General features: G+C 36.9%; 1 protein-coding gene and 1 long non-coding RNA gene across 3 annotated transcripts in view; both read right to left on the bottom strand.

Annotated features, from left to right (window-relative positions):
• Sec23a (SEC23 homolog A, COPII coat complex component) overlaps positions 1-12,804 on the bottom strand; it is a 49,426-nt gene extending 36,622 nt beyond the window's left edge. The window contains exons 1-7 of the mRNA XM_015491385.2: positions 12,621-12,804; positions 7,058-7,299; positions 5,876-5,933; positions 5,426-5,512; positions 3,580-3,816; positions 1,607-1,686; positions 205-349 (exon numbers count right to left, since the gene is read on the bottom strand). Of these exons, the coding sequence (XP_015346871.1) occupies positions 205-349; positions 1,607-1,686; positions 3,580-3,816; positions 5,426-5,512; positions 5,876-5,933; positions 7,058-7,278 (828 nt within the window). The 5' untranslated portion in view covers positions 7,279-7,299; positions 12,621-12,804. The remainder of the gene's footprint in view (positions 1-204; positions 350-1,606; positions 1,687-3,579; positions 3,817-5,425; positions 5,513-5,875; positions 5,934-7,057; positions 7,300-12,620) is intronic.
• A 2,687-nt stretch (positions 12,805-15,491) lies between these two features.
• On the bottom strand, positions 15,492-25,340 carry LOC125615241. 2 transcript variants are annotated; one of them, XR_007345793.1, is made up of 4 exons: positions 24,791-25,340; positions 24,391-24,482; positions 17,548-17,703; positions 15,492-16,668 (listed from the first exon to the last, which is right to left on the bottom strand). It is a non-coding gene; the product is annotated as an uncharacterized LOC125615241 (long non-coding RNA). The 2 variants fall into 2 exon arrangements; XR_007345792.1 differs by lacking the exon at positions 24,791-25,340 and having other exon boundaries at positions 24,391-24,771.
• Positions 25,341-25,558: the final 218 nt, after the last annotated feature.

The raw sequence follows: 25,558 nt of genomic DNA, 5'->3' as shown, positions 1-25,558 counted from the left end.
TGCTTGATTGATACGTAGGTTAAAACACACACACGCTCCTAAGGTAACAGAAGTATTATTTGTTGATTATTGAGTGACAGAATAAGGAAAAGCACTTTGGTTTGTTTTTGCTTTTTACCCTATACCCTTGTAATTCCATACTCTCACAGACACACACACATTTACATTCCAAAAAAAAAAAAAAAAAAAATTCATCATCACTACCTCAAGTAGTCCTACAGCTATGGAAAGTGCCACTCCCGAGGAACGCAAAGGTCTCTTTCCCTGTGGCACAGGCCAAGGGTCTCGCTGAAGTTCTCCCAGGAGATCTGTGAGATTCATGTCTATTTTCTGAACTGGCTGTAAAAATCTGCCAAAAAAAAAAAAATTTTAAGTCATTTGTGTTATTGAGAGTTTAAGAAACTTTCCTAAAAATAGAGAAACCATTACTTTGAAGATACAGTAAACCAACAGTTTTAAAATTTTCCCAGGCATCAGAAATTTTTTTTTTTACAACAGATTGCTGGGCCCCAGTTCTAAAGTTCATTTCAGTAGGAAACAGAGGTGAGCCAAAAATTTACATTTCAAACAAGATCCCAGATGCTACTTATGTTAAAGGTCCAGTATAATATAACTGCTATAAACAAAACACTCTACTTCATCAAGATTTCATTTTTCATTTTTCATCTAGTAAGTTTTAAGTTATTGAAATAATTATGAGAAGCAACATCAACTCAATTTTAGTAATATCACTTTATCACTTCCAGGGCTGAGAGCAGTGGCGCACACCTGTAATCCCAGCTGCTTGGGAGGCTGAGACAGAAGGATCCCTAGTTCAAAGCCAGCTAAGCAACTCAATGAGACCCTGTCTCTAAATAAAATGCAAAATATGGCTGGGGATGTGGCTCAATGGTCAAGCACCCCTGAGTTCAATCCCTGGTATCCCCCATCCCCCCCTAAAAAAAAAAAAAAGTAATATCACATCCAATTATAAAAATTATAAAGTTCAAGAGAAAAAGCTACCTCTAAAGTTGAAAAAAACAAAATAAAAAGTTTTTGAGGTCCTATTTTTGTTGGATTGCCCTCAAACCACAAAAATTATATTTATATGAACTTAAAAATAGAAAATCAACACTATATCAAAACTAAACTCTTTACATTGTAGTGATAAAAAAAATTTCAGTGATATGATTCTGCCTCAATTCTTTAAAAAGTATAATCATGTCAGGCATGGTGGTGCACACCTGTGATCCCAGTAACTCGGGATGAAGGAGGATCACGAATTTGAGGCCAGCCTTAGCAACTTAGAAACACCGTAAGCAACTTAATAAAACTCTATATCAAAATAAAATAAAATAAAAATATAAGTAGTCTAATTAAACCCATTAAATTCCTAAAAATATTTAACAATATAGTATCGTTGAATGCCTATGTTCAAGTTAAGGATATGAGCTGGGCCGGAAGTATAGCTCAGTGGTAGGTAGAGTGCTTGTCTAGCATGAAAGCATGAGGCCTTAGATTCAACCATTAGTACCACAATGAAAAAAAAAAAAAAGGCTCAAGGGTATAAGATGCTCAAAATAGCTGCATAAGTTGCAAAATTCTGATTGTCATATTTGATTATTACCTATTGGAAGGAGGTGGCTGCTGTACCTGAGGACCACGTGTTGCTTGGGTGACTGGTACTTTAGAGAGTCCCAGCATCTCCTGTAAAAAGATTATTTGAGTAACATGCACTTAATTCTACAAAAACTTGTCAACTATTTATAATGTGCAAGGTGCTATGCTAGAAAGTAGGTTCAAAAAAATAAAGGGCACAAGCAAGTTCTCTTTCTTGCTTGTGGGCAAGAGTCCAATTCAAGAAAGTTTCAGAAAAACATTAACAGTCCAGTGAAATAATCATCATGAGGAAGCAAAGGACAAGATTTTATGGGAGCAAAGAGAAAGGATATTAACTCAAATACATTATTTCTAATTTAATAGTCAAAATAAATAACATATTCATCCCTTTCAGTAACTATATATTAAATGCCTACTATGTACCAGGAATAAAATGGTGAAAAAATGAATAGTCCCTGCATTCTTGGAAATTTAACTCCAAAAAGAGAAAGGAATTAATTCAGTCATCAGGTTTTCAGAATTTCTGATTGCCTGTTATACATTTTTACTACTTCATTGACACCAAGAATTCTGGATAAAGGAACTCACCCTGTATCTCCATTCTACAGATGAAAAGCACAGAGAGGTTAAAACTTGACCACTTTATCTCCTGTCTCATGGAAACAGATGATTCCCCCCCTTCCAAGACATTCTGCTTCCTAAAGAATTCCTGCCATGTCTTCTGAAACCTCACTCTGCTCATCTAATTCTTGCTTGCATTCACTCTCTTCAATGTCTTTCCCTTCTGTGTATACAGTGTCTCTCCTCCTAAAGTAATCATCTTAAACTTGGTTCTTGCTCAAATTCCCAGATTGTCTCCTTCCTTATTTTCAACAACAAACCTCTTAAAACAATAAACTTAGCCTATTGGTGGCACATGCCAGGAATCCCTGAAATGCAGAAAGCTTGAGGCAGGAGGATAACAAGTTCAAGACCAGTCTTAGCAACTTAATAAAACCCAGCCTCAAAATTAAAAAGAAAAAAAAAAAGGGCTGGGATGTGGTACAGCAACAGAGTGCCACAGGGTATTCCACCCCTCCTCCCAAAAACAGACTTTTCTTTACTTCCTCAAATCCTATTTATTTATTACTCATTATCCTCCCCATCCAAACCTGCAAGATCCTCTAGAATGTTTTAAATTAACTTTAGTACCACTATACCAATCTGCCAAGCTTCAGATTAAGAGTCATCCTCAAAAATCTTTTCTTCCTTTCTTTTTCATTTGGGTTAACCTGGATGCCTCCAAAGTTTGACTTCATGTGTGTTGGCTTTATGCCAGGTTTATCTATTATCTTCTAGAGGAAATGTTTTCAAATGGAATTGTACTAGAATCACTTAGAAATTTTTTTCAAAATACATACATGAACAACCCAGTCATCTCCCAATACAAATAAACATTCACTTACTTTTTTATGGGCTATCAAAATCTCTAAGTGAAATGTCTAGAAGCAAAAGCTAGTATTGCTTAAAAAAAAAAAGGTGGAGGAGGAGGAAGAGGGGAAAAAAAGCTAATATTGTGTGATTGCTCTCTCCTAGCCTTCAGCATATCTCTTCTATAAGCCCTTCAAATCTCTAGTAAAATATCTTTGGTTTCACTTTAAATTTTAAAGATACATTTAGGGGCTGGGGATGTGTTTCAAAGGCACAATATTTGCTTAGCATGTGCAAGTGTCTCAGTTTGATCCCTAACACACATGGGATTAAAAAAAAAAAAAAAAAAAAGAATGCAGTTAAAAGTAAAAGATCTTTAATCTGCCTAACAGCAATTTAAGGAACATGAAAGAAAAGTGATGACAACACTAAATTTAAAACTTTTGTTGTAACACATTTATATTAATCATTCATAATTTTTCTTTATTTTTTTAGAAACATATCCAAAAGGCATATATATTACTTACATGAAATAACATTCACAAGTTGAAAACTACCATTCTTACCTACCTGCAGTTGTTTGGCAGATAGATCTTTTGTTCCCCTAAAGACATAACTTTTTGAAATGCCTTCACATCCAAGTTCATGAACCTGCACCATCCTCCCAAAAGTAATAAGTCCAACCAAAGCTGTAGGTGGTAAGAGACTTAATGACATCTGCATGGATTCTTTCAAGGCTTGTAAATCTTCATCTTCCATGCAAGTATCAACCACATAGAGGAATATCAAAGGCATCTGTGGACCACGCTTTTAAAAAAATTTTTGCAGTAGTAAGAAAAATAAGGTTTTTTAAAGGCATTAACACTTCAGCACAAATTTTAAGACATTCGATCAGGGACTAATTAAATAATGCATACAATGGAATCCTAATACATGCATACGATAGAGTTCTATTATAGCCATTACAGAAATGAAACAGGTTATATATGTGTCATGAAGAGCCATCCAAGACACAGCATCAAGGGAAAAATTAAGTTTAAAAACATTCTACATAGTTACTTGGAGGGCACTTTCAATTTCCATTTTATTTCATTACAGGAGGGTTCATTTCTCTTGTTTTTTGCTTTCTATACTACTTTTTAATTGATGCATTATAACTATACATAATAATGGATTCATTATGTCATATTCATACATGCACATAATTTGATCAACTTCATTTCCTAGTACTTTTCCTTACCCTCCCCTCCTCTCTTCCCCAATCCACTTGCTCTACTTTACTGATCTTCCTTCTATCATTATTACTATTATTATTTTAATCAGTACATTATAATTAATCACAAAAGTGGGATTCAGCTGGGCATGGTGGCACATACCCATAATCTCAGCAACTTGGGAGACTAAGATCCTTCTGATCAAAAGTTCAAGGACATATTTAGCAATTTATGGAGGCCCTAAACAACTTAGTGAGACCCTGTCTCAAAACAACAAATAAAAAGGGCTGTGATATAGCTCAGTCGAACCCATCCCTGGGTTCAATTCCTAGTACCAAAAATGACAATAAAAAAGAAAGTCAAGATTGAATGTTTTCTCTCATAGGTGGAAGTTAAAGGGGGAAAAAAAGAGCTAAGAAAGGAATCTCAAAAAAACAGAAGGGAGACCAATAGAGTAGAGAAAAGGGATTGAGGAGAAGGAGGGGAGGAAATGGAGAAGTACTGGGAATGAAATCTACCAAATTACACTATGTCCATCACACCCAACTCAACCTTGACTTTCTAAGTCTGGCTTATTTCGCTTATAATAAGTATTTATTACTTTTAAAATAATAAAATAACAAATATAGAGTTTAAAAACAAAGTGAAGTGATTTTTATAAAACAACTATCCAGACTTGAAGTGGATTTTCAGAGACCCAGAAATGAGCCAAGCTAAACAAATTACTGACTGGCTCAAATGAACCATAATTCCATTTTCTTTACAATATTCATATTATCATTTCCACACTTAAACTTATAAATAACTATGTAAAATTGTCCAGAAAGGAAAGAAAAATGATTTTCCAAAGCAAAAATATTTTTATTAATTAGACATGGGGATAAATTAGCAGACTTCAGAGTTATATTGGCCAACTATTTGTAAACTGATGTTCCAATTACAAAACAAGATTGATACTTTATTTTTTATTGTTTTACTCAGCATAGCAAATCACCCCACCCTACCCAGTATCTGACCACCCAACAAATAACTACAATAAAGAAATTACCTTGCTCAAATTGACTCTGACAGCTCTTACCTTGAAATGCCCCATCAACTTAATGTGTGATGATCCCTTTTAAGTTATCTCAAATTAACAATTATCCTAATATAAAACACTGGATATTTAAAATTTTCTTAAATATCTGTTCTTATGTTCTTACCAGAACTACATATTCAATGCTAGAAAACTGAGGTAAAAGTTCAGCAGGCTGATTCAGTTCAGATATCCCAGCATAAGTAGGTGGAAACTATAGAAAGAAATACATAAAAATTTTTAACAAATTATTTGCAAGAAAAATCAATAAAATTTTAAACTCAAAAAATAATTACTTTTTAATCATTTAATTAGTAAAAAAGACATTTCATTACATGAAAGATAACTATTTTATCTTCTTTTTTTTAAAAAAAGATTTTTTTAGATGCTGATGGACCTTTATTTTATTCATTTATTTATATGCGGTGCTGAGGATTGAACCCAGTGCCTCACACATGCTAGGCAAGTGTTCTACCACTGAGCCACAACTCCAGCCCATATTTTATCTTTCTTAAATATTCATTTTTCTATGTGACTAGTATTATAGCATTAACATCTATAACGGGGATTTTCTTACCTGATTCCTTTGATAACAAAAGTTGCAAGCCCAGAGTTTTGCTCGATAATCCACTTGACTGTTTTAAGAAAAGATATATCAGTTCATATTTCAGTTTAATTTTATAAAGATCCTAATTTCAATAAAATTAATTTATCTCTATAACATGAATGCATTCAAATCAATAGTCAAAATGATCTTTAAAAGCTATGTATTTTGGGGGCTGAGGTTGTAGCTCAGTGGTAGAGCACTTTCCTAGAATGTGTGAGGCACTGGGTTCGATCCTCAGCACCACATAAAAATAAATAAACAAAATAAAAGTATTGTGTTCTTCTACAACTAAAAAAATTTTTAAAAATAAAGCTATGTGGGCATGGTGGTGCATGCCTGTAATCCCAGAAGCTTGGAAGGCTGAGGTAGCAGGATTGCAAGTTCAAAGCCAGCCTCAGCAAAAGCAAGGCACTAAGCAACTCAGTGAGACCCTGTCCCAAAATTAAAAATAAAAAAAGGTCTGGGGATATAACTCAGAGGTAAAAACACCCTGGAGTCAATCCCCAGTACACACACACACAAAAAAATGTGATTTGGACTCATATGAGATGGGAAGATTCTTAAAAAAATAAATTAATTAAAAAACATAATAAGCAGGGCATGGTGGCACATGCCTGTAACCCCAGCAGCTTGGGAGGCTAAGGCAGGAAGATCGAAAGTTCAGAGCCAGCCTCAGCAAAAAGTGAGGTGAGGTGGTAAGCAACTCAGTGAGACCCCTGTCTCTAAACAAAATACAAAAATGGGCTAGGGATGTGGCTCAGTGACCAAGTTCCCCTGAGTTTAATCCTAGGTACCCACCTTCCACCCCTAAAAAAGCTATGTATCGTAACATTTTTTTAAAATACCATACTATTCAATTATGACTTTTTCAATGACAAAAGATGCCTTGATATACAGCCAGCATCAGTATCCAGAAAACACTGATAGGCTTTAACAGTTTTTATGGTGATACTTTTATATCTGATATCTTTATATGATTACTCACTACAACTAGAATGATCGTAAAACTTAACAGTTCTTTGGATTTCTTGAACTACTGGAGTCTGAAAAAATTACTATGAACAAAACAAAGACATTTTTACAAAAGTGAACATAAAAAAACTGTGTTTGAATTGTACTACTACATTAGTTCTGTTAATATATTTTAATTACCATAAAGGATTCAAAACTGCACGGCAAGTAGTCCTACTACACAAAACAGGTTCATATTGAATGGGTGGTAAATCAGGCCTTTCCTTCAGTGGTGTAAAGAGGGCTGCAACTGGAACAACCATTCTTGTAGCTTCCAGTCGACTTGATGGCCAAACATTCCAACTAAATCGAACTCCATCTCGTTCTTCATTTTGTTGGATGAATTCCAAATAGGTTGTCATTGTAAAGCTTGATTGTTATTGCTGTAACAATATTAAAAATTTTTATCCTTTTATGAAGATTCAAAATAAGTGTGTTTTTCCCACATTCAGCAATATTAACACATTACAAATCATGACCAAATAAAAGTATATATCTCAGTAAAGAATTAACAAGCAACAACAACTACTTATAACAAAATAAGGCTCTACAGACCCTAATGCCCAGTAAGAGATATTTTGTTCTCTTTTTATTCATCCTTTTAAAAACTATGGCCAAAAAAAACACACTGTCTTTACTACTTATTTAAAAGCATATAGAAAAGGAACAAGTTGGAGGGGTGCTAAATCTAAATCCTATGGTTTCTGTATCAGTTTTGGAAGTTATATATTATCACAACAAAAAGACATCAAAATTATAAAATTCTAAAACTCCCATCGTTTTTTATCCATAAAATGACAGCTTCCTACTAAACTTTATAAAAGCAAATGTGTTAATAGCACATTAAAAAAAAGATTTTCTAAAACTCGATACTTCTGAATTAGACAGGTAATTTTTATTGTGCAAATCCAGGATATCATGGCACAATAAGCAAAACACTTGTTAAATGGTGTTTCCTACAATTGACAAATCATATAACCTCTTGCTGAAACTTGAGAAAATTTTTAACATTCTAACTTATGGAAGCATTTTACACTCTAATTTAAGATATATTTTTTCAATATAATAATTTAAGTTTATTTCTGGGAGGAAGAGGATGCCACTAGGGAGGATCCAGCATCAGAAGATATCTCCATTTCATTATTCTCTAATTGCCTACCTACTATGCCAGTTTTCTTACCTACACATTAGTTCTATTCTATTTCATGTTATCAAGCTGCACAACAGTTATTCATGCAAAGAAGTTGATAAACTTAAAAAGAGTGCAGAAGGATAAAGAGTCTGAAGTGCTGAGTGGCAGAGATGAAGACAAGTTAAAACAACTGAAGAATTATGATCCTAGGGTATCAGAAGAACCAATATGGATGTTAAAGTTGCCAAGAAAGATGGTGGGACAAGAAATTTATTCTAAAATGAGAGGGAAGGAGACATATAATTTAAATATAAATCTATTAGATATAACAAGATTAATTTTAGAAAATTTTTCAAATAAACTTTGATAATACAAATTACAGAAAGTGAAGCTTAACAACCTAAGTGTTTCAAGCAGCTAAGAACTTTCTTTTTCTCTTAAAAAGAAATAAAATAAGCCAAGCACAGTGGCACATGCCTGTAATCCTAGTGACTTGAAAGGCTGAGGGTGAGAGGACTGTAAATTCAAGGACAAACTGGGAAACTTATCAGACTCTGTCTTAAAGTAAAAAGGCTGGGGATGGGGCCAGGGGATGGGGCCAGGTGCTGCAGCACACACTTGAATTCCAATAGCTTGGGAGGCTGAGGTAGGAGGATCACAAGTTCAAGGCCAGCCTTAGCAAGGCCCTAAGCAACTCAGTAAGACCCTGTCTCTAAATAAAATATTTTTAAAAGGACTGGGGATGTGGTTCAGTGGGTAAAGTGCCCCTGGGTTCAATCCCTGGTACCAATAAAAAAAAAAAAAAACGGCTGGGGATATATCTCAGTGGTACAATCCCCAGTCCCACATACATACACACAAATAATAATAAAAATTAAAGAAAAACTGTACTTCCTCCTATCATGCCCAAAAGTTGGGAGACAACTAGAGAATATTATGCTAATCAAAAGAGAGATGGATTTTCAAACATGTATAAAGAGTAAAGAGTAATCCTAAAATAAGATTAAACTATCTTGAAGGTAAATACAGGAAACAGTTTTGAGAGGATGGTTTTGAGTTTTCACGGAAATGTGGCTATTGAAAGACAATGATAAACAAAGATCTGGGATACTGAGATGGGAATTAGAAGATGCTTCTAACAATAAGCACATAAGAGAAAAACAACCCCCTCCAGGAGAAATCCAGTTTTAATAACATCTTCCATGTTACAAATGTATTCACATACATTTGTTAATTTGCATTCTAGGACTATACAATCCTTGCATTATTTTTATAAAACATGGAAGCAAATGATGTTATCTGTTTATTACTTAATTATGCCTATAATTTAAAACAAATCTCCAAAAAGCATTAAAATAACTAAAACACCTCAGACACCAATCATGGTCGTTTCTCTGAAACACAAAACATGAAAAAATGTTTTTTGTTTTTCCAGTACTCTGAATTGAAACCAGGGCTTAACATATTCTAGGTAAGCACTCTTCCACTGAGCTAAATCCCCAACCCCCCAAAACTGCTTTGAGTGACTACTCTCTCAGTTCTCTCAAGGATAGTACATAACTAGTACTTCAGACATTTTCTTTTTCTTTTTTTTTTTTTTTTTTTTTTTGATACTGGGGATTGAACTCAGGGGCACTCATCCACTGAGCCACATTTTCAGCCCTATTTTGTATTTTATTTAGAGACAGGGTCTCACTGAGTTGCTTAGCGACTCACCATTGCTGAGGTGGCTTTGAACTCTGATCCTCCTGTCTCAGCCTCCTGACCCACTGGGATTACAGGTGTGTGCCACTGCGCCCAGCCAGACATTTTCTTAAAAATGTAAAAATGATCTGGGGACAGTGGCGTATGCTTATTTGCAATCCCTCCAATTAGGAAGGTTGAGGCAGGAAGATCACATGTTCAAGACCAACATGGACAACATAACAATATCCTGGATCAAAATAAAAATTTTAAAAAGGGCTGGGGATATAGCTCATTCGTAGAGCACTTGCATTCACAAAGTCCTCTGTTCAGTCCCTAGTACTAAAAAAAAAAGAAGAAAAAGACAAAATTAGCTTGAGGCTTTATTTCATGGAAAACAACATGACAATATTTGGGTTTTTTTGTTTTTTTGGTTTTTTTAATTTTTTTTTTTAGTTGTAGGTGGATACAATATCTTTATTTTTATTTATTTATTTTTATGTGGTGCTGAGGATTGAACCCAGGACCTCATGAGTGCAAGGCAAGCACTCTACCACTGAGCTACAATCTCAGCCCAACAATATTTGTTGCCAATGATAAAACTTGAGCTTGCAAACAAATATTAAAATTTTTTTTTTTTTTTTGAATTTTTAATATTTATTTTTTAGTTTTCGGCAGACACAACATCTTTGTATGTGGTGCTGAGGATCGAACCCGGGCCGCACGCATGCCAGGTGAGCGTGCTTCCGCTTGAGCCACATCCCCAGCCCTAAAATTTTTTAAATGTATATCCATATCAGAAGTTTGAGAGCTTCCTAAGACATGAAAAAAAAATCTGATAAGACCAGCAATCATATTAAAGTAACTTTCTTTGGCATTGTATAATAAAACATTTCAACATTTGGAAGATATATATTACTTCCAATGGTCAGTCCTCCTAAATGGTCAATTCATGATATTACAATATTGTACATGGTAGATGACTCATTCAAAGTGAAAGTTAAACCAATGGGTTTTAAGAATTAAAAAAAAAAAATCACTTCTAAGGTTTTAGATTCTGTACTGGAATTAACCTTTAATTTCTTAACTAAAACTATTGAGTTTTCATGTAGTCTCAAAGAAGAATACACATAATTATCTGAAAACATTATTAAGGTATCTCTTCTTCTAACTACCTATATGAAGCTAGATTTCCTTCATACAACTCAACCAAAACATCTCAACAGACTGCAGAAGTATATATGAAAACCTAGCTGCCTTTTATTAAGTCAGTTGTTTTTCTTTGGATTCTCAATAAAGTTTAAGAGTACAAAGGGGTTCTCAGCACCACTGTCTTAGGACTACTATGTAACATCACTGAGAAAGGTCTAAGAGTTTTAGCAGGAAGACATTCACATACAGGCTATAAGCAGGTTTAAGTTTCTGTAACAGGTAAGAGGCTGGATTATAACTTTACAGCATTACTTTTTTTATTAAAACATATTAAATAACATCTGAGTGATATCTGAGCACAAACCCTCTTCTTTCTCACATTTTCTTTTTCTTAATCTCGCATCTAAGATTCTTTGTTTGCTAAATTACATCCATTATATTTCTTAGATTCTCACTTCACAGCAAAGTTTGAAGTCCCACCTGTTTTTTCTTAATTGGTCAAATTATATAGTCATCCACCACACCTCCCTCAAAAGGAGGAACTGCTCAATCTTAAAAATCACTAATTTGAGGGACTGGAGTTGTGGCTCAGTGGTAGAGCACTTGCCTGGCCTGTGTGAGGCCTTGGGTTCCATCCTCAGCACCACATATAAACACATAAATAAAATAAAAGACCCATTTACAACTAAAAAAAAAAAAAATTTAAATCACTAATTTGAGTACAAAAGTCCTTTTACAAACTAGCTTTCCACAAAATGGCATTATTTGTCAAGCACTCTATCCCATAAATATTAACATGTTTACATAAAAACATAAAACCAAATAAAATCATTCACACACTATATTATAATGAATTGATTAAAAATGGATGAACTTCTGAAATGATGTTAATTATACTCCTGGAGAAAAACAGAAGGCTTAAACATTTGGGTTTACATCTATATTTAAATGTAAAACTTCTTTAACCAAATTAGCTAATTACCCATGGCTTTGGGGGACCGGGTGGGTAGGTGTTAAGGAAGTTCATGAAAGAACATGAACTGAACATCTCGCAGCAGTGATTATTTGTAGATTTACCAAGACTTCTTAACAGTGACTTTTCCTTTCCCACCCGAACGGAAAGACAAAACTGGCAGCTTGGAAGCCCAACGGTATAGGACGGTCCGGTCCGGTCTGAAAACTGAACTCTATTAGTAATCAAGGCCCAAGGCATTAGCTTTACCTGGCACTTTTCTCCTAAACCTACTTAACAACAAGGCCGATTTACAGGTGATAAAGTCACCTCGGTTCAAAGTCTAGGGCACATCAGATCAGCAAGCAATGAACCTAAGGGCCCCAGAGCCCGCAAGCGTGGCGCTGGGGTAGGGAAGGCGGGTCGCCCAGGAAGTGGGGGTGGGTGCTGGGCCAGATACTCGAACTGCCACTCTTCACGCGACTCCCCGCTTCCCACCTAATCCAGGGAAGCTGGGTGAGCGGGCCGGGTCGCCAGGCCCCAGGAGAATGAAGCAGACGGCGGTGGGTGAGGATGACAGGTTCAGGGATCAGCGCTTCCCCTCTCGCACTCGGCCGCAGCCTCCGGCGCGCCTCGCCGGACGCGGGGCACCCAGGAAACAGAGCCGGGACCATCCCGAGACCCCCGCCCGCAGGCCTGCCGCCACCCCCTGGCTCCGGCTTCCCGCTAAGCTCCCGCGGATCCCCGGGGACCTGAGGGGAGGGGGCCTTGAAGTCGGTCCTTACCACACTACCCCTCCTACGAGATCCGCGCTTGTCGCAGCCTTGTCCTGGCAAAGTCAGTCCCCTCCACCCGGCAGGACCAGCCGTGGCACTACAATCAGGGCCGGCGCCGCCCCGCCCCCGACCTCCTGGAGGACCTCGGCCCCGCCAACATGGCTGGTGCCGCCTCTGCCACGTCAAGGGGGCGGTGGAGTAGTCAGGGAAGGGGCGGGGCGGAGGGGCGGGGCTAAAAGGCGTCAGTGAGCCAGTACCGAGCAGAAGGGTCCCGGCGACACGGACCTGGGAGCTAAAGGTTAAAAAGGTGCGGCTGGGAACCCGACGAGAAGGGATGAATGGGAGAGGGGACCGGAACGGAGCCTTAGGGACGGGTCGACCAGAACAACCCTGGCAAGGGAGCAAGGGAATAGGGCGGGCAAGTAGAGCGCCCTTTCCCTCTCGGGGAGCCGCGGCATGCCCACTCCCTGCAGGTCGCAGGAAGGGTGGATAACTGTACTAGGCACTCCAGACACCTCGGCGACAGAAATGAAGACGTCCTTTAGAGCATCCTCTCCTCTAGGACCTGATTGATTCTGAAAACCAGAAACCACACATCTGGAAAAAAAAAAAAAAGTGAAAAGTTCCTTCTTTACTTGATGCAACAAATATTTACTGAACATCTATGTGCAGCGCACCAGTTGAGATGCTGATAATATGATGTAAGCAAAATAAGCCTAAATCCCTGATCTGGCAGAATTTACACACTATGTATCTCTCTTTTCCTCCTAGTTCTGCCACCTATCTCCACCTACCCCATAGCCTCAAACACACACACACACACACACACACACACACACACACAATACAATCTTTGGCTGATTATTCTTGATAAGTTTGCTACTTTTTTTTTTTCAAAAAAAAAATGCTGAAAAAAATGAGACAGAAAAGGTTGGGAAAACATTCAATTTGGTGGTCTCAGGCACACCTCATCTTTCCATGAGGGCCTGCTCATGAAATTAGTTCCAGATATGATTACAATAAAATTCTACAAAGCTCAGACCTCTCAGCATTTTATGGACTAGAAAAATAGAAATCGAAGTTCTTTAATTCTTATATTCATGAGAAATAACATCAAACAGAGCTGGATGGGCTAGGGATGTGGCTCAAGCGGTAGTGCACTCACCTGCCATGCGTGCGGCCCGGGTTCGATCCTCAGCACCACATACAAACAAAGATGTTGTGTCCGCCGAAAACTGAAAAATAAATATTAAAAAATACTCTCTCTCTCTCTCTCTCTCTCTCTCTCTCTCCCTCTTTAAAAAAAAAAAAACAGATCTTTTAAAAAAAAAACAGAGTTGGGAATATAACTCAGTAGTAGAATGCTTGCCTAGCAAGTGTGAAGACATGAATTTAATCCCAGTAATAGAGTGAGGGGATAGAACCAAATATAATGTATATGTTAAGAGTGTTTTAGAAAATGGGAAAGGATACATTTGCTTAACAAATTTTAATACAAGCCTAAAAAGGAATGAAATCAAAAGCCAAAATTCAGTTTAAGCCTGCAAATAAAGTGGATTCAGAGTACCAATTTAAGAATGATTCTTGACTGAATACAACATGTAAATAACAATGGGCAATGTCATAAGGTTGAAATAAGGGTGTTCACCCAAAAAAATAAGATCCAAGAATGAATAGGGTAAATAGATATGCATCTGGGTCTACTCAGCCTATTATATCAAAAATCATTAACAGGACACTTCATAAACTACAAAAATTTACTTCTCATAGTCTGGAGGTTGAGAAATCCAAGATCAAAATACAAGATAATGAGGTGTGTGGTGAGGGCCTTCTAGCTATGTCTTCACATGATGGAAGGGGCAAGCTAACTCTCCGAGGTCTCTTTTATTTTTTTTTCTGTTACTTTTTTTAATTGATTTTTTAAAAAAATAAATGACAACAGAATGCATTACAATTCTTATTACACATATATAGCACAGTTTTTCATATCTCTGGTTGTATATAAAGTATGTTCACACCAATTCATTTCTTCATACATGTACTTTGGATAATGATGTCCATCACATTCTACTATAATTGCTAACCCCCTGCCCCCTCCTTTCCCCTCCCACCCCTCTGCCCTATCTAGAATTTGTCTATTCCTCCTATGCTCCCCCTCCCTACCCCACTATGAATCAGCCATCTTATATCAGAGAAAACATTTGGCATTTGTTTTTTGGGGGGATTGGCTAACTTCACTTAGCATTATCTTCTCCAATACCATCCATTTACCTGCAAATGCCATGATTTTATTCTCTTTCATTGCTGAGTAATATTCCGTTGTATATATATATATACCACATTTTTTTTATCCATTCAATGTTTATAGCAGCACAATTCACAATTGCTAGAACTAGCTATTGTGAATTGTGCTGCTATAAACATTGATGTGGCTAATTCACAATTGCTAGAACTAGCTATTGTGAATTGTGCTGCTATAAACATTGATGTGGCTGTGTCCCTGTAGTATGCTGTTTTTAAGTCCTTTGAGTAGAAACCAAGAAGCAGGATAGCTGGGTCAAGTGGTGGTTCCATTCCCAATTTTCCAAGAAATCTCCATACTGCTTTCCATATTGGTTGCACCAATTTGCAGTCCCACCAACAATGTATGAGTGTGCCTTTTTCTCCACATCCTCACCAACACTTATTGTTGTTTGTCTTCATAAAAGCTGCCATTCTTATTGGAGTAAGATGAAAACTTAGAGTGGTTTTGATTTGCATTTTTCTAATTGCTAGTGATGATGAACATTTTTAAATTTTTTTTAATATCTTTATTTTATTTTTATGTGGTGCTGAGGATCAAACCCAGGACCTTGCACATGCTAGGCAAGCACTCTACCGGTGAGCCACAACCACAGCCCCACATTTTTTCATATATTTGTTGATTGATTGTATATCATCTTCTGAGAAGCGTCTGTTCAAGACCCTTCTTTTAAAAAGTTTTTTTTATAAAGCAAATGCCCTTAAGATCATTACATTCTCAAACTAGCATTTTTCAAAATTAGAGATTAAAAAAAAAGAAAGAAAAAGGGAGAGATTCCATGGTCAAATAAAGTCAGGAAACACCAAGTTAAATTATATAAAATAAGTCTCTTGACTTGTCGCAGATTTTAATGTTAATACCCATGAGTCTTCAAATAAGGGATTTAAGTATACTCTCAAAAGATATTTGACCTTCTAACTTTTTGCAGGGATTATCTTGGGACAAGTATTCTAAATACCCTATGAAAGACTTTGTCTTCCACCATTAATTACCCTAAATATTACTACTATGTAACAGCTGGTAGTTTCCTTTCTACTTCAGAACACAGATTTTTTTCTAAACTGAAAATTCCAGTACTGCTCAGTCAAGTGAAGTATGATAATGTGAATTCTTGGAATTTTGTGTTAACCACCAGATGGAGCTTTCACCTCTCCTTTTTGGTTTATTGTTTTCTAATACACATGAAGCACTTGAAGTATTTGTCTAACTTGGATTCTTTTCCATTTGTTTACATGGGGACAGAACAAGGCACTGGCCAATTATTTCTCAAGTATTCACTAGAAAAAAGTGATGCTCATAATCTTCTAATTTTGAAATTTCAGCTTCAAAAGTATGTCAAATATATATTACTATATCCTAACTTCCACCCTGACCCCTGATAATCGTGCCTGAATCTGGCAAGCAGCTAAAGAGCATGCCTACCTCCTCCAGTACTCAAAACCCCTTTACCAATCCCGAAGCATGTGCTGCCATCCCTACAGCTGAACCTAATGGACATACCAATCTCAAGATGCCAGGCTCACTAAAATCCAACACATGACTACTTGCCTCCTTGATGGCATGAGAAAAAAATTCTCATACCCAGGTTAATTATGACAAGATTAGGGAACTCACCCAAGGACCTGATGAAAACCCTGTCCTCTTTTTGGCTCGATTTACTGAAATTATTACCAAATATACCACCCTCTATCTTGATACTCCTGCTGGTGCTCTCTTTCTCCATATCCAATTAATCGGCAGATCTGCACTTGATATCTGTAAAAAAAAAACTTAGTTAGAAAAGAGTCCCAAGACTCCTCAGCAGCAACTTCTAGATGCTGCTTTCAAGGTCTTTAACAATAGGGAAGATGAGTCCAAAAAGGAGAAAGAAAACCATCTTAAAGCTAAATATCAGCTCTTGGTCTCAGTCATCCATAGTCTAAAAGAGCCCCTGCTGCTTGTGGCCACACCGGATCCTGTTTCTGATATGGGCATACTGCATACTGGGCAAAAGCCTGTCCTAATTTGAGCTCCCCCCCTCCTCCCGCAATATACCCTATACCAACTATGGGCAATGGGGACACTGGAAAATGGACTGTCCCCAGGGAATGACACTCCTCCGCTCGTGCAGCCTACTTCCCAAGTTTCATGAACTGAGTTACTGGAATGAGGGGACCTGGGCTCCACTGCTCCCAGATTACAGGGATGGTGAACAACCAAGCAGTTTCTTTTGTGGTCAACACTGGGGTATTTCCCTTCTGACTCAATGACATGGACTCACTTTCAAAGCAAAAACCACTATTAAAGGGGATCTCTGGAACTAAAGCTACCCCCCCCCCTTTTGCACATTTGTATCCCTCTCATTATCTCATTCTTTTATAGTCATGCCAAGTTGCCCTGTTCCCCTATTGGGCTGAGATCTCCTCCACAAATCAAAAGTCTCCATCACCATTCCTCCTTTAAGGTCCACTACCATCTTTATAATACATTCTAACCTAGACCTAGTGTCTGCACCCCTTGTGTCTCCTGATTATTCCTTGCTCACTGGGATTAATCCCACCATCTGGCTTACCTCTCAACCCATCCGTTGCTAAACACCATTCCCCTGTTCATATCCAACTGAAAGACCCCACATGCTTTATTTTCCAAATTTACCTGCAGCCCTGTCTGGCCTCTGAGGACAGGATATGTCACATTCCTTCGCTTTGCCCACCTGTTCACTGCTGGAGAAAATGCAGGCCCAAAATATTGTTGATCAGAGGAACCAAATTTCCCTGAAGGAGGAATCTTTTGTGACCAGATAATCCTCATCTGGCAGGGGGGGGGGGAGAAAAAAAAAAACTGTCTCATTTAATTAGAGTAAAACTACCCACCATCTGTACTAATTCAGAAATTCAAATCATTTATTTTCTCTAGTGGATACATCACCCAGAGCACTAACAGGCTTGCCTCCAACTTCAGATTGAGGAGCAAAAAAGTGAACTATGAAATCATAGTTCATAACATGTAAGAAATTTTAAGGGATAATTGGCTGGCAAACGTCCTCCCTTAAATTAAAATAATTATCAAAAGGTTGATTTGTATACATGTGTGAAGACACAAATAGTATGACTCTACTTTGTGTACAGCCAGAGAAATAAAAAATCGTGCTCCATTTGTGTACTATGAAATGAAATGCATTCTGCTGTCATACATATCAAATTAGAACAAATAAATAAATTTTTAAAAAGGAAAAGGAAAAAAAAGGTTAATTTGTATCCTCCACGCTGAGTGAGGTTCCAGCCAGAGGTAATGGAAGAAAAAATAGAAATTGCTGATCCCTAGAGGCTCTGGGATTGGGGAGCTGCCCCCTAGCCAAAGAAAAAGTTTCCTCAGCATAGGCACCCATATTTCTGATCTCTTTTTATTTATTAAAAAGGGAACTTCACTGAGCACAGTGGTTCATGCCCGTAATTCCAGTGGCTCTGGAGGATGGGGCAGGAGGATAGAGTTTGAAGCCAGCCTCAGCAATGGCAAGGCACTAAGAAACTCAATGAGTCTCTATCTCTAAGAAAAACACAAGATAGGGCTGGAGCTGTGACTCAGTGATTGAGTGCCCCTGAGTTCAATCCCTGGTAGCCACCCCCTCCAAAAAAAAGGGAGCCTCATCCTCAAAAGTAATGGGAAATGATGTTTCATAATTTTCTGCATCCAAACCTGGCCTGATTACCAACTGCTGAAAAAGTGGTTAAAATGCCCTAGGCATGATGTTTCTGCTCAAAACAGCAATTTACCTCAGCTCCAGCCAGATCTCACCAAGGCTTGCCATGAAATGTAAATGACAGGAGCTTGCAAGCTCAGCAGGGGACCAATCTGAGATGGAAGGAAAAAAAAAAAGAGAAAGAAAAAGTGCTTTCTAAATCCCAACAGCCCCCTTGGGAGATCTAAAACAACTGGCTACAGCACAGGGAGAAAAAAATAATTTCAGGGCTCTCTCTCTCCCTTTCTTTCTTTCTCCTTCTTTCAATACCTGAACTCACACTAGCCTGAGTCAAAAAGTAAACTGTATGATGCTTTATTAAAATAATTAATGGCTATGTCACTTTTTCCTAGGACTCTTTTTTTTTTAATTCTATATTTTTCAGCTTATGGTTTTATGGTGAAATTCACATTTTGGTCCTGTGTGCCTAGACTAATATGTTTTTATGATCAGTCCTATTTTTATCCAACTATACAGGCTTTTTTTTTTTTACTCTGTTTTGTTCAAAGGCCAATTTACAAAGATTAGTTAGCTCTCATCCGTAGCATTGCAATGGAGACCTATCTACAAAAAGCTACAAGGCCTTTTTTTTGTTTGTTTTGTGTATGTGTGTACCTGTATATTGTTATGTCTACATGTGTTTGTGTCCATGGTAAAATTGGCATTATAGATGAGTGACATAAATTAAAATTTTAAAAATGGATCCAAATGCCTTTAATTCACATGATTTTAAAAGTTCAATTTAAATTGACTAAACAAATGAGAGTAAAGACATTTTTAAATGACTAACTCATACTTTTTCGAGGTGGTCAAACAACTAATAAAATGTTGATATCTAAATCCATTGTTTCTAAGATTTTTCTTTAACAAGGAAGAGATGGTTAATGCTATATCTTGGTTTATAAAGTTAAACTAAATTAGGTTTTAATATCTGTGGGTTTAATCTTTGTAAATGTGTTAAGGAGACATCTGGTTAACTTATAAAGTTAAAGTGCTAACTGCTAAATATACAATCAAATACTATTGACTTATTGAATTCAGGGTAATACACTTAAACATTATGCATGTTTTCATGAATTTGTAAATGGAAAAAGGTTTAAGATTGCTATGTCTATGCCTTAACTAAAACAAGGTTACTAAGAGTCAATATTCTATCAGGTATAATTTATATACAAAGAGTGTAAGAGGTTTCATTTGGGTTTTGATTAAAGTAACATAACAACATAAAAGTATTTCATCTTATTAAAGTAAAATATTTTGCCTAAATTCAAAAATTTCATAAGAACTGTGAATTAAGAAAAGTGGTCAATAACTAGGAAAGAGAAAAAGAAGGTCCTAGGTATGGAAATATATTTTAGTAGAAGGAATAAGAAATGTTTCTGGATAAGAATGTCATTCGTGTGGTAAAGTGGAATGTCTAAGTAAGCTGCAGAAAGTTTGTGAAGGGTAAATTTCAAAAAGCTTGTGACTAAAGGAGTTATATGTAAGTAGCATAATTAATCACAGCTATTCAAGGCTTTTTCCTAAGGTCAAATATTAAAGCAAATGGTTTTAAAGGAATTGGGATTTATATAAACAACAACTGTTATTTTAGAGTATAATACTACATTACAGAATCTAGATTTTCTTAAAAAAACTAAACTTGGTTAATATAAAAACATCAATGTAATTGTGGTACTATTACTGTCTTCTTTGCATTCTAAGTGTGTTCATATCTTCTAGGTATACAAATATTTTAAAGTAGGTGGTTTAAGCATTTTATGGGACTGAGGTTGTGGCTTGGTGGTAGAGTGCTTGCCTAGCACATATGAGGCACTGGGTTCGATCCTTAACACCACATAAAAATAAATAAAATATTTTCTTTAAAAAAACAGCATTGTGTCAAGCTAGTGTTCTCCAAAATATAAGTTGTCAGTAATGGTAATTTTAGACTTTTAAAATAACAAATTTAATTGGGGAGATTTATTTATATCATTTAATGTTCCATAACTTGACCTGAATTTTATGCTACTTTTACTTTGGGGTAGAAATGTAAATGTATTTCTAAAAGATAATGAGAGCCTGATCTGTTAAAAGGTTAATATGTGAAACATAAAAACATTTTGCCACTTTCTCACAGAAAGAAGTTCAAAGCTAGCAACAACCCAGAAAGTTAAAAAAAAAAAACTATAATAATTAGTACAAAATATCTAGGATTTGATTAATATTTGATAGTTTTCCTAATTTGTCTGCAATTCCAATTTAGAACTAACCAGATAATAAAAAATTAAAAAAAAAAAAAAAAAGAACTAACCAGATAAAGCCAAATATGCACCCTTAACCGATCACACAGGATGTCCTATATCTAGTTAGCCTGCTGTCCTAATCTATTGTCTGTTGCCACAACAAAATACCACAGACTGTGTAATTTATAAATAATAGAAGTTCTGGAGTCTGGGAAGTCCAAGGCCATGATGCTAGCGCGTCTGTTCAGTTTCTAGTGAGGATCTTCTTTCTGCTTTATAAAACAGCAGAGAGCATCACATTGATACTGCCGGTTACTGGTTACTGGTCCTGCTTCCTCTCATGTTGAAGTATAACATTAGAGAAGCACAAGGAGGCAAGCATATAAGCAGGATTTATTTAAAAAGGGTTAACACAGACTTGTCCCAGGAGGGAGAAGGGGACCATAGCTGGTATCTTTGCATCCCAAGAAGTCTTTATCTTTTTACAGGTTTGCTTTGTTCACCTGCTCTCTTCCCCTTATCTTTCTCCATCCAGCCTATGTGACTAGGCCCAGGAAATACTTGAATGGGATTGCCAAAAGGTGGGAAACAGGTGGGCTGAAGGAGCCAGAGAGGAGTAATCCAGAAAGGAAGGGGGTGTAATTAACAACTCCCTATAGGGAGGGACAATCCCTGGGACAGGTTACCTTAGCAGCAGGTTGGAGCAGGGGCAGGTTATCTTGATTAGGGTGGAAGAAGGGCTCTGAAGAAATTAACATTTCAATTCCTCCATTCTCTCAGATCCAACCCTTGCCTACTTGCCTAATTCTGGCTTCAACATGGCAAGTTTGAGCAAATATGTTAGCTCAGGCTGCTTGATATGGTTTAGAGGTGGTGTCCCTCCAAAGTTCATGTGAGACAATGCAAGAAGTTTTGGAAGAGAAATAATTATAGTCTTAATCTAATCAATGGATTGATTCCCTGATTGGTGGTTGGAGGCATGGAAGCTAGAGGCTGTGGGGGTGTGCCTATTGAAAGTGGTTCATTGGGGGCTTGACTATGGGATTCATAGATAGAAAGCCAGAGAGAGAGAGAGAGAGAGAGAGAGAGAGAGAGAGAGAGAAAGAGACAGACAGAAAGAGAGAGAGAGAGAGAGAGAAACCGTGCTTTCTGATCATTACGTGAGCCTTTTCCCTCTGTCACACACTTTTGTGAAGTTCAGCCTCACCTGGAGCCTGGAGGCCTGGTTCGGGACTTCTTTGAACTGAGACCTCTGAAACTGTGAGCCCTCAAATGAACTTTCCACCTTTTTGGTAGTCGAGTCCTTTAGTCATAGCAGTGAAAAAGTTAAGTAAAACATTTCTTTTTCTTTTTCTTTAAAAAAATTTTTTTTTGATTGTCAATGGGTCTTTTTAAAAATTTATTTACATGCATGCAGTGCTGAGGATGGAGCCCAGGACCTCACACATGCCAGGCAAGCACTCTACCACTGAGCCACAACCCAGTCCAAACATCTCTCTTCTTATAAAGACATTAATATTGCTATGGAGGACTGAGGATATAGCTCAATTGGTAGAATGCTTGCCTCACACACACAAGGCCCTGGGTTCAATTCCCAGAACAACCAAAAATAACAATAATAATAATAAATAAGTAAATATCACTATGGGGTTCCACCTCCAAATACCATTAAAATGAATTTGGGGTAGTTTCCAACACATGTCAGGGGGTACATTCAAACCATAGCGCCAACCTATGGCTTCTCCATGAAACTTTTCCTTTTTCCACTACAAGTTTTTCCTATTCCCCTATCTGCTTTTGATTTCTACTAAACAGTACATGGTAGTAGTGATTGACTCCTTATAGGAAGCTCTGAGTAGTCTTTTTTCTCATATGGTTTTCATTTATTTTCTATGCAGAAAGACCCTCTTGAACCTTTCCGTAGTAGTACTTTCCCCAGTTAATGTTAAAATGTTTCCCCAGCCAGATGTAGTGGCTCACACCTGTAATCCCAGCAGCTTCCAGAGGCTGAGGCAGGAGGATTGCAGGTTTGGAGCCAGCTCAGCAACTTAGCGAGACCCCTGTCTCTAAATAAAATATAAAAAGGGATAGGGATGTGGCTCAGTGGTTAAGTACCCCTGAGTTCAATCCCCAGTACCAAAATTTTTTTTAAAAAATCAACAAAAACATGTCTCCCTGTCCACCAGACTCCAAGCACAACAAAAACAGAGTGGTGACACACACATGTAATCCCAGAAACTTGGGAGGCTGAGGCAGGAGGCTCACAAGTTCCAGGCCAACCACAACAACTTAGCAATGCCCTAAACAACTTAGCGAGGCCCTGTCTCAAAATTTAAAATAAATAAATAAATAAATAAATAAATAAAAATAAGAAAAGCTGGAGATGTGGCTCAGAGGTAGAGTTCCCCTGGGTTTCATCCCTAGTACTGGGGAAAAAAATAGAGAAAGGATAGAATTATGAACTAATTTTTACAATTTATTTCATATGACTCTTATATGCATTAATACTTGAGACTAACAGGGTTGCTTAAAGGTATAGAAAACACAGAGCCAACCTTTGCATTTAGCTTTATTAGGTCTGATTTAGATATCACCATCATCAGAAAGAACTATATCATCAATGAACACTCAATGGAGTATTCTGTTCTCACAGTCCTCATTTAACCTCAACAGACAAACACCGATGTCAAAAAATACTTAATACTAAATAGGGCTGGGGTTGTGGCTCAGTGGAAGAGCGCTTGCCTAGCACGTGCGAGGCCCTGGGTTCGATCCTCAGCACCACATAAAAAATAAAATAAATCAATTCACAATAGCTAGACTCTGGAATCAACCTAGATGCCCTTCAATAGATGAATGGATAAAAAAAAATGTGGCATTTATACACAATGGAGTATTATGCAGCACTAAAAAACGACAAAATCATGGAATTTGCAGGGAAATGGATGGCATTAGAGCAGATTATGCTAAGTGAAGCTAGCCAATCCTTAAAAAACAAATGCCAAATGTCTTCTTTGATATAAAGAGAGCAACTAAGAACAGAACAGGGAGGAAGAGCATGAGGAAAAGATTAACATTAAACAGAGATGAGTCGGGGGAGAGAAAGAGAGAGAGAAGGGAAACTGTATGGAAATGGAAGGAGATCCTCATTGTTACACAAAATTACATATAAGAGTTTGTAAGGGGAAAGGGGAAAAAAAAAACAAGGGAGAGAATTGAATAACAGCAGATGGGGTAGAGAAGGAAGATGAGAGGGAAGGGGAGGGGGGATAGTAGGGGATAGGAAAGGTAGCAGAATACAACAGTCACTAATATGGCATTATGTAAAAATGTGGATGTGTAACCGATGTGATTCTGCAACTTGTATTTGGGGTAAAAATGGGAGTTTATAACCCACTTGAATCAAATGCATGAAAGATGATATGTCATGAGCTTTGTAATGTTTTGAACAACCAATAAAAAAAAAAAAAATAAATAAATAAATAAATAAAGGTATTGTGTCCAACTACAACTAAAAAATAAAAAAATACTTACCCACAAAAATCTTTTCATTGAAAGTTGAAAACTGACTGGAAATATGTAAAAACTGGAACCAGAAGAAAGTCGCTACCTCAGAAAAGTTCTTCCTGAGGAGAGGTTAGATGACAGTTATAGATTTAGAAGTTCAGCTTTCCAAAGTTTAAGAATTTTTTTCAGAATAATTTTATCAACCAAATATAGCTTATTCTTACATGTCTCATATCTCTCAGAAACATTAAAAAATACTTAGTACCAATTCCAGTTTTTAACTATATTAAAATTATTTTCCAAAGTTCATTACTAATTATTTTAAGTTAGATTGCATTTGAAATAACCGAAAGGTACCCTTATAAAATTTATTTTCCTCTGTCCTGAATAAACTCATTACAGAATCATTAGTACACTTATTACTCACCTCTTCTTTTGAAAAAATAATTTATTTCCTAAGACCACCTTAGTTCCTGCTTTTCTTCTCCTTTCTTTCTTGATCCATAGGTAGTTCTGACACCACATATGTGTGCAGAATCCAGTGTTAAGCTTTGTTCCGTTGGTGACTGGCTACATAATCATCTGTTCATTTTTCCAGAAAAATAGGATAAAACTGCTAACAATTCACATTTTGAAATTGTATTTGTAAGGAAATCCAGAAATACAGTCACAGCTTACTTTTTCAAATTTGTTATTATCACCAACATGCAGGGAAATACGATTATTTCTCTGTATTTCTTCTAAATTTGTTTCTCCAAAATCAGTGAAAAATATTTAAACAAATAACTTTCTAGTTTGACTGCAGCCAGGCAGTGTTTTTCTGTCCCCAAACTGTCTAGTTAAAATTGTAAGCACTAGGGCTGGGGATGTGGCTCAAGCGTACCACGCTTGTCTGGCATGCACGGGGCGCTGGGTTGGATCCTCAACACCACATAAAAATTTAAAAAAAAATAAAGATATTGTGTCCACCTAAAAAAACAACAACAACAAAAAAAAAAACAACTAAAATATGAATAAAAAAATTGTAAGCACTAATTCCTCTTAACCTAAAGATTGTCCTCATTTTATCTTCAATTAAGAGTTACATTAGGGGCCTGGGATTGTGGCTCAGTGGTAGAGTGCTTGCCTAGCATGCACGAGGTACTGGGTTCAATCCTCAGCACCACATAAATGTAAAATACAAATATTGTGTTCA

This window comes from Marmota marmota, unplaced genomic scaffold (genome assembly GCF_001458135.2).
Source record: "Marmota marmota marmota unplaced genomic scaffold, marMar, whole genome shotgun sequence".
Lineage (NCBI taxonomy): Eukaryota > Metazoa > Chordata > Mammalia > Rodentia > Sciuridae > Marmota > Marmota marmota.
Note: the sequence above shows the minus strand (reverse complement) of the source record. Positions and strands in the feature narration are given on the sequence as shown.